Genomic DNA, 18,493 nt, shown 5'->3' with positions numbered 1-18,493 from the left:
TTAAAAAAAATGTTCTACCTTCCTCCGTTATTTAGATATCGGTGCCATTATATTTGGCGCCCATATTTAAATAACCCCCTGTACTGTCAATGGGGAGTGTACTAGCAAGGGGGCGTGTTACTATGGCTGTGACACTGTCCAATCAGATATGGACAGTGTTACAGCAAGAGCGAAGAGAACGAGTGTGCGCGCGCGCATTCTCTCTTAGGGTATGTTCACACGGCGGGGGTCCGTAACGGCTGAAATTACGGGGATGTTTCAGCCTGAAAACATCCCCGTAATTTCAGCCGTACCGGCATGTGCAGGCGCTTGAACGCCGCGTCGATTAGGGCCGTAATTAGCGCTGCTATTCATTGGAGTCAATGAATAACGGCTCCAATTACGGCCAAAGAAGTGACAGGTCACTTCTTTGACGCGGGCGTCTATTTACGCGCCGTCATTTGACAGCGGCGCGTAAATATACGCCTCGTGTGAACAGACAAACGTCTGCCCATTGCTTTCAATGGGCAGATGTTTGTCAGCGCTATTGAGGCGCTATTTTCGGGCGTAATTCGGGGCAAAAACGCCCGATTTACGTCCGTAAATAGGCCGTGTGAACATACCCTTACTCTTCAGCTTTCAAGATCAGTCCACAGCTCTTACACTGTCCGTAACAGTGACACGCCCCCTTGACAATTCGGCAGAAGTCTAATCTTGAAAGCTAAAGAGTGAGAGCGCGCGCGCGCTCGCGCACACTCTCTCCTCTATCCTCGCTCTTGCTGTAACACTGTCCATATCTGAATGGACAGTGTCACAGCCATAGTAACACGCCCCGTTGACAGTTCAGGGGGTTATTTAAATATCGGGCGCCAAATATAACGGCACCGATATCTAAATAACGGAGGGAGGTAGAATTTTTTTTAAAAGTGCCCCAGGGTTTGTGCAGCCCTCCCCATTATATGCAGAACTCAGCTGCACATGTATGGGGAGGTGAAAGGTTCTCTTTAAAGAATGCATGGGCGAGTGTGGCAAACTTCTTTGATAATATTTTCTATTTTCAGATGTATGTCTGGTCTATGTCTTAAAATGTACTAAAAATAAATTCTGGTATGCTAGTGTGATGTCTATGGACATCCTACGAAAAAAGGGCAGGTTGTAAATTGCTTCCACCATGGCTGTGTGCTGCTCTCCTAAAATATTTGAGGCTAATATCATTTCTTGTGTCAGATCAATAGTCTTTGATCTGCAGTCCCACCGCTATTGAGCTGCTGCTAAACCATATAGACACCTTTCATCAATACAAAATAAATACATGGTCATTTTATTTTATAATGTATTTTTTCCTTTTATTATAGTATGCCATAATCCAACACTTGTTCTTATATGGTAAACACCTAAAGACACCTGCTTTTGTTAGAATTAATCAAATAAAAACTCGTAATTGTTAATCAAAATGTTGCTGTATATTTGGAGCTTTTTTTTAAATCTCTCAGCTCTTTACATATGGGATACTTTCTAAATTGACTCTTGATTCCTATACAATGTTTAGTGAGCATTGACCATAGGCATGTAGTGTCGCCATATGATTTCTAGCCATGGCCCTGTTTATCTAAAATTTGTCTACTCTGTCCCCAAGCAATATCATTTCTTCCATGTTTCACTACTACGGATGATCTCTCAGGTTGGGGTTGACCAATATCCAGCTTCTGTTTACTTACTAGCATACTGACAACAAAGTAATTACACTTTACATTGGGAAAGTACATGTGATGGTGCCCGTACACATCAGATGAAAAAGTCAACCAAACCCGCCGATTTTGGTAGGATCAGTTGACAATCTAATGTGTGTGGGGGTGTCCTGACCCTCCACAAGCTTGATCCTTTTTTCCTGCAGGAGATAAGCCACACATTCATGTGTATGGGGGAGTCAGGAAGAATAGCTAACAGCTATTATAAGTGTATTGACAACTTATTAATGGATTCATAGAGGAAGTCCGAGGGCATGGAACACAATAAGTAGAGATTGCCATAAGCATAAACTTTAAGAAGCCTAAAGTACTTAATGTATACAAACAATCTTTTATCTTTTTTTTTTTATAACAAAGGTTTTTATTGTGTTTTGTATATAACATCATACAGACAGAAATATCTCCTCTATTAAGACCAAAAATAAGATACATTGACATACATCAAGAACCATCATAGCTCCTAGTTGCATAGTAGGAGAATTAAATTACAATATGCAGGCAAGAAATGTATTATGCAGTTGCATCATGTGATCTTAATTCTAGGACGGTCCTGCGTCAACCCCTGAATAAGGGAGAAATAACCAATCAACTTAACAAAAACAGTGCACACACAATTGGCATCTGGTATAAAAAGGTCTATTTAGTACTTTACACAGTTGGCACTCAGTGCCCATGATTTCCACTTCTCCTCCATTCTTTTCCCAAACACACTGAATGAAAGTGTCTTCTCACAGTTATACGTGTTGTTAAGAAGGGCGATTACTTCAGACATATGAGGAATTTTCTGGGTTTTCCAATATCTTGTAAGAGCCAGTTTGGCTGACAGCAGAATATGGCCTATCAAGGTTCTCTGGCTCAGAGGGATCATGTGTATATTCAGGAACAGTAACGCGAGTGTAGGTGATTGCACTAGTGTAATTCCTGTTATTTCAGATATAAGGTCATAAACCTTGACCCAATAAGCCTTAACAAGAGGACATGACCACAACGTGTGTAGCAGAGAGCCCACCTGTCCGCAGCCTCGCCAGCATAGAGCTGTAGTGTTATGGAATATTCTACATAATCTGTCCGGAGTATAGTACCACCTTAGGAGAGTTTTCATGGCAGCTTCATAATGTGAGGTACATTTAAAATTTTCTGCAGTGTAAGCAGTCGCTTTGCACCATGTTGTTTCTGGAAATGACTGTCCCAAATCTTTCTCCCATGCCAATATGCATGGGGACTTAACAAAGTCCGATTTCTCTCCAATCAGGTCATAAATAGGCCTCAGTGTTTTAAAGGCTGCGGACGGTATCTGAAATATTGAGATAAGATCCCAGTTTAGACTAATAGGTGAACTCTGCAGGCTATCTAGGAAGTGCTTAACTCTCAAGTACGTGAAGCATTCTGTCCTAGGGATCTGGAATGTATTGGACAGATCAGGGAAGGTTAATAGTTGCCCTTTGTCATATAACTGTGACACCGATTTAAGAGTACCCTGTTTCCATCTATGTAGGTCCAAATCTCTCACTATAAGTTCCAAGGCTTCTAGAGGAGCTAACAATGTTAGTGTGGAAGCTTGGTTACTAGAGGAAGCGTGAAGTTGGCACCATAGATCTATCGAATTGCGCATAATAGGATGCAAATTTTCCGGAGGCGGGAGCCCCCATAATGAGCTAATGAGAAGTGCTTTCAAGTTATGTTTGGGAGCAATAGATGTTTCGATGTGGACCCAATTCTTCCCTACATCCCCCCACCCACCAGTGTTTTAATGTAGATATTTGTGTAGCAATATAGTAATCTTTAAGTATCGGGAGGCCCAACCCTCCCTTTCCCCTCTGTCTAGATAATGTTGACCTCGCGACCCTCGGTGGTTTGTCTTGCCAAACAAACCTAGCCAACATAGATTGAAGACTTTTAATCTTTTATCTTTTGATACTATATAAAGCCTGAAGCATACAGCAATTACAATTGTGTGCGTTTATATAATAGGAAGTTTTGCATTGGCGGCACTGAGGAGCCGCTGTTACACACGTTGCAATATATACTTTTTGACATTAAAGGTGAGCTACTAACTATATTATTCGGACAGTAAGCTTACTATGAAGTCTAAATTACACTTTATTTCATAAACAATTTAGAAAATCTACAAAAAAAATAAATAGAAAACCGAACACCCGCTTGATTTTATTTCATTTATATTTTTGCGGCAACTAGTCCAACTAGCACTAATAATAACCTATAATACACAGATAAAAACATACTACAAAAAAGATTCAGTCTGAAAAGATTGTTTATCACAAGGAAGGAAAAGCATATGCATTATGTAGTTTGCGTGTTCCCAATGATGGATTATATTTCTATGCACATATTATGTTCCTATGTATCTAGTAAATAGCGTATAATGTTTAACAAAGTGCTGACAATTCTATTTTTCATAACATAGAAAAATGGTATTAAGGAGAAGTGATCCATGACCTTTCCATTAAGCTGCTCCTCAGGAAGACCTTGGTCAGCAAGGTGTGACTCCTCAGTCACCCGGTATTTCTGTACTGGATAGAAATGGACTTTACTGTGTATCTGTATTGTCTTTGTAATATATGAAAATATTTACTGAGGCAGTGTTCGTTTCACTGTACTCCAGCATTAAGCCTCTGTAAACCATCCATCTTTATTGCTTGTGTTTTATGTCTTGATATTATGTTCTTACTAGAAATCTACATTCACCATAAAAGTAGTTTGTGTGCGTTTACAGTGAACTATTTATGTAATAATTGCAGATGACTCCCAAGTCCAAGAGAAAGAGTATTCACAGCAGAATGCTTCGTCCTGTGTCCAGAGCTTTTGGTGAGTATATTGAACAAATGTTGGGTTGGCTTTGGAAAGCATTTGAATAACCTATGAATGAATATGAATGACTGAATGCACAGCACAGAATCACATGTATAATGTTTTTTACTAGCTTTTATACCCAGCATTGCTCGAGAGGTTGACGTACGGTATAGATGGCGTCCGTAAGAGCGCCATGCGTATCGGTCAGACACCGGTGCCATGTTGCACGACGCGGGACTGGACACATGCCCAGTGCAGCACGAGAACACCCACCCGTGCACAACGCGCCAGGGCCACCCCATATCGCGGCCCTCTGCGCATGCCCAATGCGACGGCTAGGGGCAGGACCAAGCATCACACCTCCCGTACCCAGTGCGCATGCGCCTGCGGCCGACACTAGGAGAAACAAGGCGCGGCTCCCTGCGCATGCGTAGTACGACGGACACCAAGTCCAATAACATGGAACGATTCCGCTCCAGGGAAAGTGAATGTGTGTAGTGGTGTATGCGATAACCGCAATGTGTGCCCAGCTTATAATAATAATAATAAAAAATGGTACATAAGAAGTGTGTGTTATTATAGGTTGGAGATGATAGAAAGAATCCATAACAATCAATATTATGTAGGAATAAAGACAACTTCCCCCTTGGCACATCCTGTTAGTATGATCCATTTTAAACCAATGAAAAATCGGGCTTCAAACAAACTTTCGAAAATATATATAAGATTACTTTGGCCCATGAGACGGCTAAAAAGTTTTAGGGTTCATCGTCTTATTTACTTGTGCTTTTTCAAGAAATGGAGTTTGACCTGGACAAGGCCCTTGAAGATGTACCAATACACATTGAAGACCCTCCCTACCCTTCCTACAAGCAAGATAAGCGATCATCCAGTGTCATAGCAGAGCTGCCATCAGAAGAAGGGAAAAAGCTTGAGCACTTCACTAAATTACGACCAAAGAGAATGAAGAAACAGCAACCCAGCAAATCCAATGTTAGTATGCTTTTTTATTTAGTATGTTTGTATCTGTTTCTGCATCTTTTTCTCATGATTGAGATTCCCACTTCACCAGTAAACATCTATTTAACCTTTTATTGCCTTCCAAACACTGGATAGTAAAATGGTAAGGTTTTTGTTGTGATAGAAGACAATACAGTACATTCTAAAGGTCCTCTTACACTGCCAGTCCTGGCCCGTTTAAACGAGCGCCGATCAATGAGACAGCTCGTTGATCGGTGCTCGTTTACTCCTGTCACAATGAGCTAGTATGGGGACGAGCACTCGTTACTCCGATCACTCATCCCTATACATTATTATTATGTCGGCAGCGCGTCTCCCTGTTTACACAGAGAGATGTGCTGCTGACAACGATAATATTTTTAGTTCTAAAAACAAAACGATGAACCAGCGTTTGCTCGTTCATCTGCGGATCGTTCCCCTGTTTACACAGGGCAATTATGAGCAACGTGCGTTCTATGAACGAGCATTTGCCTGATTATTGGCCCATGTAAAAGGTGAATCAATCAAAGGTCAACACAACTTTTAACTTCCATTTAAACAGCTTTCAGTACTTATGTTACCCACCTTAAAATGTAAGTTTTTTTTTTGGTTTGACATGATCTTGTTTGGTTTAATCTGTTAATACTTCTGTATGATTCACCATTATTGGTTTTGTGCATGGCCCTAATAATTACTAGCACGAACGAAATTCAATTTTAATCAAATAAAGCTGTATATTTAAACTGGCAACAGGTAATGTATTATTACTGGCAAACGATCTGAGGGGTGTGCCAGTCTTTTCCTCAATGCAGCGTGTGCATATTAAGCAACAGAATATGTTAGAAACAGTGGTGCATGGAATTCATAAATTTGAGATTTCGCACAAACTCCGTATTTTTCTATGTATTTACAGCAGGATACATTGATAAATCTGTCCCATAGTGCACAAACTTATAGGCATTATGTTACTTTAAAGTGGGTCTGTAATCGGAATATGCTGTTCTTTTTAAGGGCAGATTCAGACGATGACAGGTCAACTGAGGTATATCAAACCGCACCAAAAAATATAGTGATGTTTGACTAATCGCCACTATGAAAGAATACAACGGGCTCACCCTCACCACCAATGATTGACAACCGCTTTGTATCTACATATAGCAGTATATTCTGATTACAGTTCTGCTTTAAGATAACACTTCACTTATAAATTTGAGAACTGTGCCGCAGATTTATCTATGTATTCGTGAACCCAGTGCTCTCCCCGCCTCTTCACCAATGATTGACCGCCATATTGTATACATGCAGATAAATAGCCACCGTCAATCATTGGTGTGAGGAGGAACGCGCTTTCCTTATGAATACACCACCTTCTTTCTTAGTATCGATTAACCAAGTACCCCAATATTTTTTTTCTTCATTTAGTATAATAGCCCTGCGGACCTCTCATTATAATATGCTGAACTTAAATAGGGCAGCATATTCTGATGACAGATCTGCTTTAAGCTTTGTTTAAAGATTGTCCATTTAGGATTTGGCTCAATGTTCTGGGTACAGCTTATGTAAGCCACAAACAGTGCCTGATATTTGTCCACACCTGCTGATGTAAGCAGAGCTGCTGTTCTGTAGTTGACAAATCTAAAGAGAAAAGGCATACATTTCATTAACAGGGAAGATTTTGGTTTCATACGTACCTCCTTAAATATTTGTTTCGTATGGTTTCCATAGGCATCAGACGTACATTATATGCTGTTAATATATATTTAGATGTTTACATACTACATAATTCATTATGCTTTCCTCCTAATGAACAAAGTGTTTTTCCTGTTGCGTCCTGCATATGATAGATTTGCTTGAAAACTCACTTTAACCTCTTCCGGTTTATAATTTTCCAGCAACTTGGAGCTGAAGCCGCCTCTGACGGAGATCAGAATGGCCTGATACCTAGAGTAGATGAAGGTATAGATGAGTTTTTCAGCAAGAAGGTGACCAGACTTGATTCAAAGTAAGTTAAATCGATTGTGGGCTTTGTCCAAATCTTTTTATTAGAAAAACTTGGTCTCGGGGTGTCCTGCTGCTTCTCCAGCGATCAGCTATAATTTGTGGGGAACCTGAAAGCAAGTGTTCAATGCCCTTGCAGCACCACCACAGGATAAAAATAGCATTTCACTGTTCCCATTGAAATCACTTGACTGTTCATGTAATGCACATGGCCTTGGTGCCATTATTTTGAATTATGAATGTCACACTGCAAAAGAATTCGGGTATGAATCAATAGACCAAACACACTGACAAAATTATGACTGCTAAGTTCTGAAGCATGCAGTTTGCAGAAAACATTTGTATTTGTTTTGAAGCATTACAGAGTTAAATCGATAAACATATGTACTTCACCGCTCAAACTTTCGCTAAATCGAAGACCATGCTGGGACCGTATTCACACGGGAAGGCCCCAAGCTTGCTTTCTCATTCGGAGTAGATACAACATGTGGAACAGACAATGGGTGTGAGCAACCTACACAAGGTGTGCGGAGACCAGAGGTTCGTCCTCACATCACAATCAACAGTTAGGAAAAGATTCACCTGTTCTAGGCCAAATAAAATGTGACATTATAGTATTGCCCCACGCTTGTAAGAAACAAATTCGAGTTATTATACTCACAACTGATATGATAAAACCACGCGTATCCGTAAAATCTCGTACACCGCACGCTAAACTAACAGACTGACCCTGGCTTTTGCCCAGTTCCGGCTTCTAGAGAGATTCCATTTCTTTAGCTGCATTGCTTTTATGCTTCAGAGAATACATTTTACATCTAAGCAATGTATATATCCATATCATGTAAATCCAGAACACTAATTTCACTTTCATTTTATTTATAACTTTTCATTTTAATTAAGAGTTGATTTTCACTAATAACTTTTAAGGCTTTTTATGTCCATGCCAATAGTTTTTGTATGACCGTTCCTTTACTCTTGTTCAAGTACACCATATTGAGTACAACATATCTTGCCTTTTCTCAGAAACATTCATAATTGAGCAAAGCAAAATGACCGTTTTTGGAAATTTAAAGGGCAAAAGCAAAACACTTAATTGATACTTCAATACAGGCTTAGGGCATACTGTGAAATCCCTTTGCAAGTGCCTCTCTTCACACTGTTTGAGCAGCCAGCAAGTGCATATTGATTACAATGAAAAATACATTTCTCGGTGAATATTGAAAGATTATGTTGCCTAGTGACATACCAAATGATTGGAAATTCCTACTGTGGAGTGTATGTTTTATAATTAGCCAGAAATATTAAATATTTGGATATTTTAAAGTTGTTTTTTTTTATACTTTTTACTAAAATATTATGGCATTGGCACGTTTTGTTTAGGTAGCAGGCTCACTTTTTTTTTTTGAAAGGTCAAATAGGTTTGTTCATTGAATGCAGGGATGGTGCTATGCTCACTTTGGAAATGGCGGCTGAATAGTAACGTAGTGTAAATGTTCTGACAATGTCCAATCATCAATAGATTTGTCGTGCGCTATATAATAGCAGATCAGCTTAAAAAAAATACAGATTAGGTCAAAAAGATCTGGATATACATGCCTTTTTAAAATGATAATCATATTTATTAGCCTGGTCGCAAGCTGTTCAGTCTCAGACTGTGTACATTTTTGCATCCAATTAATTGAAATTGTTCGGATACATCTAAAATGAAAAATTAAGCAACTTTGCAAATAGTCTTCATTCGCGGTCTTCATTCAAAATGTCTTATAGTTTTGTGTCTATTGCTCCTAAATAAGCCTATGTATCTCCATGGTAACAGGCAACAAACTGGTCCGGTGTAGTCTTAGCCATCAATCATATTGCACATCTGTCCCCAAATTCTTACTAACATACATTTGTATGTAAGGAAGAAGTAGAGGACAGACGAATTGCAATATGACTGCAGGATTTATGAGGATAGGAAAGGGGATTGGGACAAGTATGTGGTCTATTAATAATTAACTTTTATTAGTATATTAAAATGTAACAAATTGTATTAAGATGCCTGAGGTGCAATTGGGTATGTGTGAGTGACCCCCAACCTCACATACCCTAGGGCCAATGGGATGGTATGCCAGTATACGTTGACCCACATAGATTAATTTAGCTGCTGTCTGTATGAACGAGCTGCACTGTCATCTGTGGGTACCTAGTAGGGTTGTCCCCATGTACAACGAATACATACGAATTTGGACCTTAAGCCTTTGATTGGGTGATTAGGCTGTCAGTCAACCAGGACCCTATTTATAGGACGGTTCAATGGCGGCCTCCCACCCCTAGAAGAAGCCAGAATGCTGGCGAAACGCGCGTCTGCTGCATAGTCTCCTTTTTAAATTACCTGGGTGCAATCATTTGGCCTTTATATACAATGTAACCACTGCTTACCTGTGATTGAACTTGCCTTCCGATCGGAGTGGCCAGCAACTCTGCCAGCACACTAACAAGATCCCGCGAGAATTGTACGAGAACTCGCGGTCCTTCACTCTAACAGCCGAGCGTGACTTGTCGCTCACCGGCTGTACATTCCTTCGTTTCCTCGCTGTCCTGTTCACAACCAGGGACGTTTTTGCAGCGGCTCACCCGGTCAGGGGACGACCCTCTGGAATAACCCCCGCAGGGTTGTCTCGTTCCCCACCACGAGTTAGGTGGAGCCAGCTGCGTCCACGCTCTGCTGATTCAGAGTCTTCAGGCACAACAACACTATTTACAATACAGTTTAGAACTCACTGCTGTCCCACAGCATAGTCCCAGTCATTTTACAGGGGCATCGCTGTAATAGACAGTAGGTTCTAAACGCTGCGTCCACGCTCTGCTGATTCAGTCAGAGCCTTCAGTCACAACAACACTGTTCACAATACAGTTTAAACTCACTGCTGTCCCACAGCATAGTCCCAGTCAATTTACAGGGGCATCGCTGCAGAAGACAGTAGGTTCTAAGCATTAAACATAGCTTTACATGAGAATTACTTATATTCTGTGATAATCAATGCAGTGTGATACTACATGGGGACAACCCTACTAGGTCCCCACAGATGACAGTGCAGCTCGTTCATACAGACAGCAGCTAAATTAATCTTTGTGGTTCAACATATACTGGCATACCATCCCATTGGCCCTAGGGTATGTGAGGTTGGGGGTCACTCACACATACTCAATTGCATACTCAGGCATCTTAATACAATTTGTTCAATTTTAATATACTAATAAAAGTTAATTATGAATAGACCACATACTTGTCCCAATCCCCTTTCCTATCCTCATTCCTCCACTTATCTAGGTGGTGTACACCATTGTGGTCTACCTCTCACACATTAGTTGTGCGATAGGTGATCCTCCATCCATTACCTGACTGCAGGATTAGACTACACAGGGTTTGTTTGTTGTCTGTTACCATAGAAACATATAGTTTGTATAGGGACTGTAGGCACTAAACATTAGGAACATTTTAAGACCATTTGCAAAGCTGAAAAGCCTTTAATTCTACTGTAATATAGTTATAAATTCTTCTTGAATATCTTATTTTGAAATGTAAATTCACCTTACACGAACAATCACTTATGCATCAGGGAATGGCATAAACAATTTGAACTCCCGGCAGTATCTAAAACCGATTATCAAACGTCTCCCAATAGTAAAGTGAGAAATTAGAACGGTATCAGGGAATTAACCAGAAGTGAACCTAAACTTTTCACTAAACTCACAAGTGAAATTCCAGCAGTTTCGCATACGTACCGAAAGATTAAAGTGGAGTTAGATCAATCAGAGAGAGGTCAATTTGGAAAATTGAAATATTTGTCATCAATTTACACACCCACGGTACTTGACTAGACAAATGAAGATGTGACTTGGCTAATTCAAAATTGTTAGTAAATTATTAGTGATCCACTGAAAAATCACTTTTTGGATATTTACATCCGTGTATAAATTCAGGTATCTAGCATTTAAAATGAGTTACTTTGAGATCCCTGTAAACACAGCAGCCTTAGCACTGATTCAAGCAAGCAGTCTATCTCTACATTGTTTGAAGTGTGGTAAATGACTGTGACCGGGCTGCAGCTTCACTGTAGCATGGTAGACAATGACAACAACTTGCTGTTAGTTAATTAGGCAGAAGGAGAGGTCTGCAGCACAAACACCTGTGGTTTGACAGGAGGAGTCACACAAAACTAATATATATGAGTATCTAAGGGCACTGAAGTTTTTAATTTTCAATATGTGCGGAGTTCAAGTCTTAAATGATCAGATGCATTTGCACTTTTTTTTTTTTTTTTTTTTTTTTTTTAAATAACAATTATTTTTATGTCTTGTTTTACAGAAAACATTCCCTGAAAGGAGGAGAATCCCAAGACATTAATGAGGGTGAAGAAAAAAAGAAACGAGAATCCAGAAAAAGTGGCTTTCTAAATCTCATTAAATCCAGATCCAAGTCAGAACGTCCGCAGACTGTTATAGTCACTGAAGAACCTCTGTCTCCTCGGCCATCTGTTAAAAGTCCTGCTCCTGACACAAGTAAAAAGGATAAAGTGACTGATGGCAATGGAGCTGTGAGTTCCAGTGCCAGTGCTGGGAGCAGCGGACCCAGCAGTAGTACCGAGAGGTCAGAGGAAGTAAAAACACCAGACTCTTTAGAAGAGAATTTGCAGCTTGACGATTGTGGCAAGACTGAGCGGATCGACAGCAAAAGCAGTCCGCAGAGTGGAAGGAGATATGGTGTCCAAGTGATGGGGAGTGGATTGTTAGCAGAGATGAAAGCAAAACAGGAAAGAAGAGCAGCAAATAAGGTATGTGGTTCAGATGTAAAATATTTGCTTTGGACAATCATGTGATATGATGAAGTCTGCATGAAGTTTTAGGTTACCTCAAATATACTTTTTCCTTGTATCATATACACCAATGATGTTGCAGCATCCATAAACTCTTTGTTCAAACAGACATTATTGTACCTCCTAGAAATCTGCAATTTGCCACAGCAGGACATTTATGTCTATACTTCAAATGCAGTGGCGTAACTACCGCTGTAGCAGCCGTAGCGACTACTATGGGGTCGGCAGCATGAGGGGGCCTGTGCTGCCTGCCGACATGGCCCCGCCCCATGCCCGGTGGCGCCGCTAGTAGCTGTTATGGTTGCTAAAGAAGTAGCGACGCCACTACGGGGCCCATGCCGCCCGGCCCCTAACATTTATGGGTCGGGTGGCACGAGCCCCATCATGCCCGGTATCGTCCTTAGCACCGGAGGGGGCCCCGGAGCTGGCGACAACCACATTCACTTGTATTTGCGTCCTCAGGACGCAGATACAAATTAATTTTATAGGCTGCAGGCCACGTTAGGCCTGCAGCCTATAAGGCGCTGGGAAGACTCCCTGTGCAGGCCGGCGTGATGATGTCATTGCATCACGATGGTCTGCGCATGCGTCCCGCCCGTAGGATGTGCAGCGCTCCGTCCGTCGTGGGAACTGGGCAAGGTAAGTACAATGTTTTTTGGGGGGGCTTTGTGGCAATATATTTAGGGGGGGAGCAAGGTGGCACTACAAGGGGGGGAGCAAGGTGGCACTACAAGGGGGGGAGCAAGGTGGCACTACAAGGGGGGGAGCAGGGTGGCACTATACAATGGGGGGAGCAGGGTGGCACTATATACAAGGGGGGAGCAGGGTGGCACTATATACAAGGGGGAGCAGGGTGGCACTATATACAAGGGGAGAAGGGTGGCACTATATACAAGGGGGGAGAAGGGTGGCACTATATACAAGGGGGGAGCAGGGTGGCACTATATACAAGGGGGGAGCAGGGTGGCACTATATACAAGGGGGGAGCAGGGTGGCACTATATACAAGGGGGGAGAAGGGTGGCACTATATACAAGGGGGGAGCAGGGAGGAGCTATATAAAAGGGTGAGCAGGGTGGCGCTATATACAAGGGGGGAGCAGAGTGGCACTATATACAAGGGAGAGCAGGGTGGCACTATATACAAGGGGGGAACTGTGTGGCGCTATCTACTAGGGGGGCTAGATGGCACTATTTACAAGGGGAGGTCTGTGTGGCGCTGTCTACAGGGGGCTGTGTGGGGCGCTATCTACAGGGGGCTGTGTGGCACTATATACAAGGGGCTGCTGTGTGGCACTATATACAAGGGGCTGCTGTGTGGCACTATATACAAGGGGGTGCTCTGTGGCCCTATATACAAGAGGGGGCTGTATGGCACTATACACAAGGGGGGAGCTGTGTGGCACTATACACAAGGGGGAACTGTGTGGCACTATACACAAGAGGGGAGCGGTGTGTGGCAGAATCTACAGGGGTCTGTGTGTGGAGCGATCTACTAAGAGGGGGCTGTGTGGCGCTATATACAAGGGGAGGCTTTGTGGCACTAAATACAAGGGGGGCTGTGTGCCACTATATACGAGGGGGGGGCTGGTTGGCACAATCTACTAGGGGAGCTGTGTGGCACTATACACAAGAGGGGAGCTGTATGGCACTATTTACAACGGGGGCTCTGTTTCACTATAGTAGGGGGGCTGTGTTTGGAGCTATCTACTAAGGGGGGCTCTGTGGCGCTATATACAAGGAAGGGGGTTTGTGTGGCGCTTTATACAAGGGAGGGCGGAGGTATGCCACTATACACATGGGGGCTTTATGGCGATATCTACAGAGGGGGCTGTATGCCACGATCTACAAGGGGGAGGTGGGGGTGCTATCTACAAGTGGGGTGTGACACTGTCTACAGGGGGGCTATATCTACAGGGGTCACTATAAGGGGGGTCTGCGTGTGGCACCTAGGGGGGGGGCAAGTCAAAAGTTTTCTATGGGGCCCAGGCTTTCCTAGTTACGCCCCTGTTCAAATGGACAGCATTCTTTAGCAAACTCCACTTGCACAGAAAATACACTATCACTAAAAACATAGGGGGAAATATCAACTGGAATGATTTCCCTAATGTTTTTTTTTACCAGTTTTCCTGTAAAATAAACTTTATTTCAAAGTCTTTATAAAGAAGATACAGCTTGATACAAGATATCCAATTAATATAGCAATATAACCTTTGCCACACTGTCATCTCAGGAGAACCACTCTGAGGCGCTGGTGTGTTGTGTATGCAGGTAGCACACGTCACTGATTATAATGGTATTTTCTGTATCTGAAGGATCCTTGTGTTTTCTTTTTTTTTTTTCTATCTACTTTATGGATGTGTACAAACCATACGCAAAATAGGAATAGCCGCACTGAATCATCCACTTCAAAGAGCCTCTGTCACCACATTATAAGTGACCTATCGCCTACATAAGGAGATGGCCGCTATACTTCCGTAACGTTTCTGTGGTATTTACAGCAGAGCAAGCGTAATCTCGCAAGATCACGCTGTAAATGGCAGGTTACAGCGAGCTTACGCTTTGCTCTGCTGTAAGTACCACAGAAACATTACGGAAGTGTCGGGATTGTGAATAGACATCCTGTCCTGTCTGGAGGGAATGTCTATTCGCTGTCTAAACACTTCAGTAATGTTAATGTGTCAGTATAAGACAGCACATAGTGAACAACGTAGGATCACTATGTACTGATTATATGAATGGAGAGAAGTGTATGATGCTGATTGGTCACCGATTGGTCAGCGTCATACACTCCTCTGTACAACGCCCACTTGGTCAATAGTAATAACACGCACAGTTATCTATTAAGAAAGTAATTAGCATAAAGCTAAAATCGCTAATAACGTGGTAAAAATAGATTGTTTTTCTAAATAAAAAGCATTACTGTCACCTACATTATAGCGGCCATCTCTTTATGTAGGCGATAGGGCACTTATAATGTGGTGACAGAGCCTCTTTAAAGAGAACCTTTCACTACCCCAGACATGTGCACCATGTTATAGGTGCTGCCGCACCGACTCTTGGGCACTTTGAATCAGCAGTCTAGCCTCCGCCGTTCTGGAGATATAGGTGGCGTTATGATTGGCACGCGATATGTAAATTAGCCCCTGTACTGTCAGTGGGGTGTTCCTGGACATAGAAAGGGCAGGAGGACTGACCAATTAGCTGCGGACAGTGTCAGAGCGGCTTCTGCTGTGTCATCTCTCTCGCGAGATCAGTGTATCACGCCCCCCTGTCCTTTTCATGTCCAGGAATGTCCTACTGACAGTACAGGGGCTAGTTTACATATTGGCCACCAAAAATATTGGCACCAATATCTCCAGAACGGCGGAGGATAGACAGGTAATTCAAAGTGCTCCAGCGTCTGTGCAGCAGCGCCTATAACATGGTGCACTCAGCTGCACATGTCTGGGGTAGTGAAAGGTTCTCTTTAAGTATTCTAATCCAATGCTTCTTCTGTTATTTGCTTTGTCGTTTGCTTTTATTACTACATCTTTTATGTTACTAGTGACAAACATTGATTCCTGGTCGGGTGTCATAAGCATTTCATGAAATTCTAACAGATATGGAGAAGTCTTATATTATTATTTTTTTTTTTTAGCCTTAGGAACCAATCCTCAAAGACCCGTTGTTAACCAGAGATCTGGGATAATTCTTTATATGTTAAGTCTAGTAAATGGCACAACATTTAATAATTGATGGTTCTTGCAGAAAGTCTGCAACCACAACATCTGTTTCTACAGAGCTTAGCAGCAGTAAAATACTCCGTCATGATGGTTTCCAGTCCTTTACCTCCACCTAGTGTTTTATCGTAATGTTCACATGTTCACCTCCTAGTTAAGGACTGTACTATTTTCTATACACTGCATTTATCTATATGCTCTTTCATGTGGTCTGTTCTATGGTTTCTTTTAGGTGTCTGGAATCCAATCATATATCTCTAACATTTGGTAGCTAGCGAGTTGTGACCTCAATGTCTCCCTATCGAAAACTTGGTAGAGAGCAACCTAGTGATGATCACCAAAAAATCCTTTTGAGTTTGACAATGACCTTGTTTACCATAGGAAAACATTGAGTTTGTGGGAATTTAGCATGATCAGCTTTTAGGTGTCAATAATATATAGTGTATATATATGGTCAGCTACAGTATTTATATTGCAGTATTTTATTTTATTTTTTCAATCTCTACTGTTTAAGCCGCCTATTGCAACTCAATTCTATATACAATATGGTCTGCATCTCTGGATTTCCTTTCCTCCATCAATGTTGCCTAGAAACTACAGCCCCCTGTCCCCTACCGTCCTATTATTAGCCACTTAAATCGGTTGATAATGCCCATTAGTAACTACTTTTAGCACCTACTACAGAGAATTAATGTTTACCAAGTGTTATAATTGGTATATAAACATATGGGTGGAATACATCGAACCCTGATTCTGGGTATGTGCCAGTAAGCAACTGGTAAACAACATGTGAAAATACACCTGCCACATTGAAAGGGATTATTTATACTAAATGCTTCTCTCCTTCTCTCAAACAGAAATTGGGAAGTGATGTTGGCAGTAAAGACTTATTGGAGGTTGAGAAAGCAGATGGAAGTGGAGCAGGTTTGTTCAGTTTAATGACTATATAGATTATATCATAAATCGGCAAACATATTACAACACACCATTTAAGACCGGTCATTGACTCCATCCACCCATTTGACCATTTCAGACGTGTAATGTCCCTGTACTGTTTTTGCTTTGCACTCGTGATGTCATTTGACAACATTTAGATGTTGATCTTGATTACTTGGATTTGCACATAACTTTTGACCTATGTCTCTCTTTGATGTCATATTAACCCTATAGTATCATTCAACTAGCTTCTTCATCTGTAGTTATGATAAGTGTGTAATTTGTTAATGTTTGTATAAATACAATGACCCGATCTGTTTTAATTTTTTTAGTTCCCAAATTCACCATGACCAGAGGTGATTCTACTAATTCTTGTCCAGAAAAAAGCATCAAATGTGAAGTCAAGTCAGAAGGCAGTGTACGTTCCAAGAGTTCTTCTAGTACACCAACCAGTCCAAAACCTCCTCTTCAGTCCTCCAAACCTGTCCTAACAGCGCGCCCTACTGTGCCTCAAAAGCCCAGAAGTGGTTCCCGCACTGGTAAGAACAGTTTTCTTACTTAGAAATACAGTCATTCAATTCACTTGCAAATAAATCAGATTTGTTTGTCTGAAGCGTAACACTGGACTATGGTATACTGGACTATGGTGTAGGGACTTTTATATTGACCAATCCGTAGATCGTAAAGTTTTGATTACCGGCACCACCAGCTGTTCTATAGGGGACGCTGCGATGAACGCCACCACCTCTACATTTTTTAACAGGCACAGCGCCGTACGCTTCCATAGCGGCTGTTTATGGAATTGTAGTTCTCTTCAGCCCGGTCTCATTGCCTTTAATGGGACCGGAGCTGCCATTCTAGGCATAGCCACCACGGCAGAGGCCATAGCCAATCTGTGCGGGAGCCGGGAGTCGGACTCCCACCGATCCGATAACGATGATCTAAAGGATAAGCCACCAATTTAAAAGTCCTGGAGAACCCATTTAAGTATCTTTTAATAGGGAGAAACTGTCGTTGAGGTTACATCAAAGATATGAATTGCTGCTTGGGATCTTGAGTTTAACCCCTTCCCGACATCCGATGTATATATACGGCAGAGGTTGGGTGGGGGACTATGCAGCGGGCTCACAGGCTGAGCCAACATCATAAGTTTCTGTCAGCTGTTTGAAACAGCCGACACTTTAATGTAACGACTATCCCATTAATTTAACCCCTAGCTGCATCTAAGCCGTTAGAACCAGGGGGTAGCCCTCTGTGACGTTGTCGCTCCTCCCTGTGACACGATTGTGGGTTGCCGATGGTAGTCATGGCAGCCTGGGGGCCTAATGAAGACCCCCAGGTCTGATGTTTTTGTACTCCTATTAAGCCATGCCTGAGACAGAGCTTAATGGGAGTATTTGAGAATCGCGATTTACTGAAATACATTAATATTACAGTATATCG

The 18,493-nt window shown here is 41.9% G+C and overlaps 1 protein-coding gene across 5 annotated transcripts in view; it reads left to right on the top strand.

Moving 5' to 3' along the window:
- The window catches only part of CARMIL1 (capping protein regulator and myosin 1 linker 1), a 489,111-nt gene that overhangs the window by 465,888 nt on the left and 4,730 nt on the right, over positions 1 to 18,493 (top strand). For all 5 annotated transcript variants that reach the window (XM_075826549.1, XM_075826548.1, XM_075826545.1 and 2 more), the window contains 6 exons: positions 4,487 to 4,553; positions 5,335 to 5,531; positions 7,430 to 7,539; positions 11,887 to 12,352; positions 16,972 to 17,038; positions 17,383 to 17,589. In XM_075826549.1, coding sequence (XP_075682664.1) covers positions 4,487 to 4,553; positions 5,335 to 5,531; positions 7,430 to 7,539; positions 11,887 to 12,352; positions 16,972 to 17,038; positions 17,383 to 17,589 — 1,114 coding nt within the window. The remainder of the gene's footprint in view (positions 1 to 4,486; positions 4,554 to 5,334; positions 5,532 to 7,429; positions 7,540 to 11,886; positions 12,353 to 16,971; positions 17,039 to 17,382; positions 17,590 to 18,493) is intronic.

Source organism: Rhinoderma darwinii, chromosome 5 (assembly GCF_050947455.1).
Source record: "Rhinoderma darwinii isolate aRhiDar2 chromosome 5, aRhiDar2.hap1, whole genome shotgun sequence".
In the NCBI taxonomy this organism is placed as follows: domain Eukaryota; kingdom Metazoa; phylum Chordata; class Amphibia; order Anura; family Rhinodermatidae; genus Rhinoderma; species Rhinoderma darwinii.
This window is presented reverse-complemented; position numbering and strand designations above follow the sequence as displayed.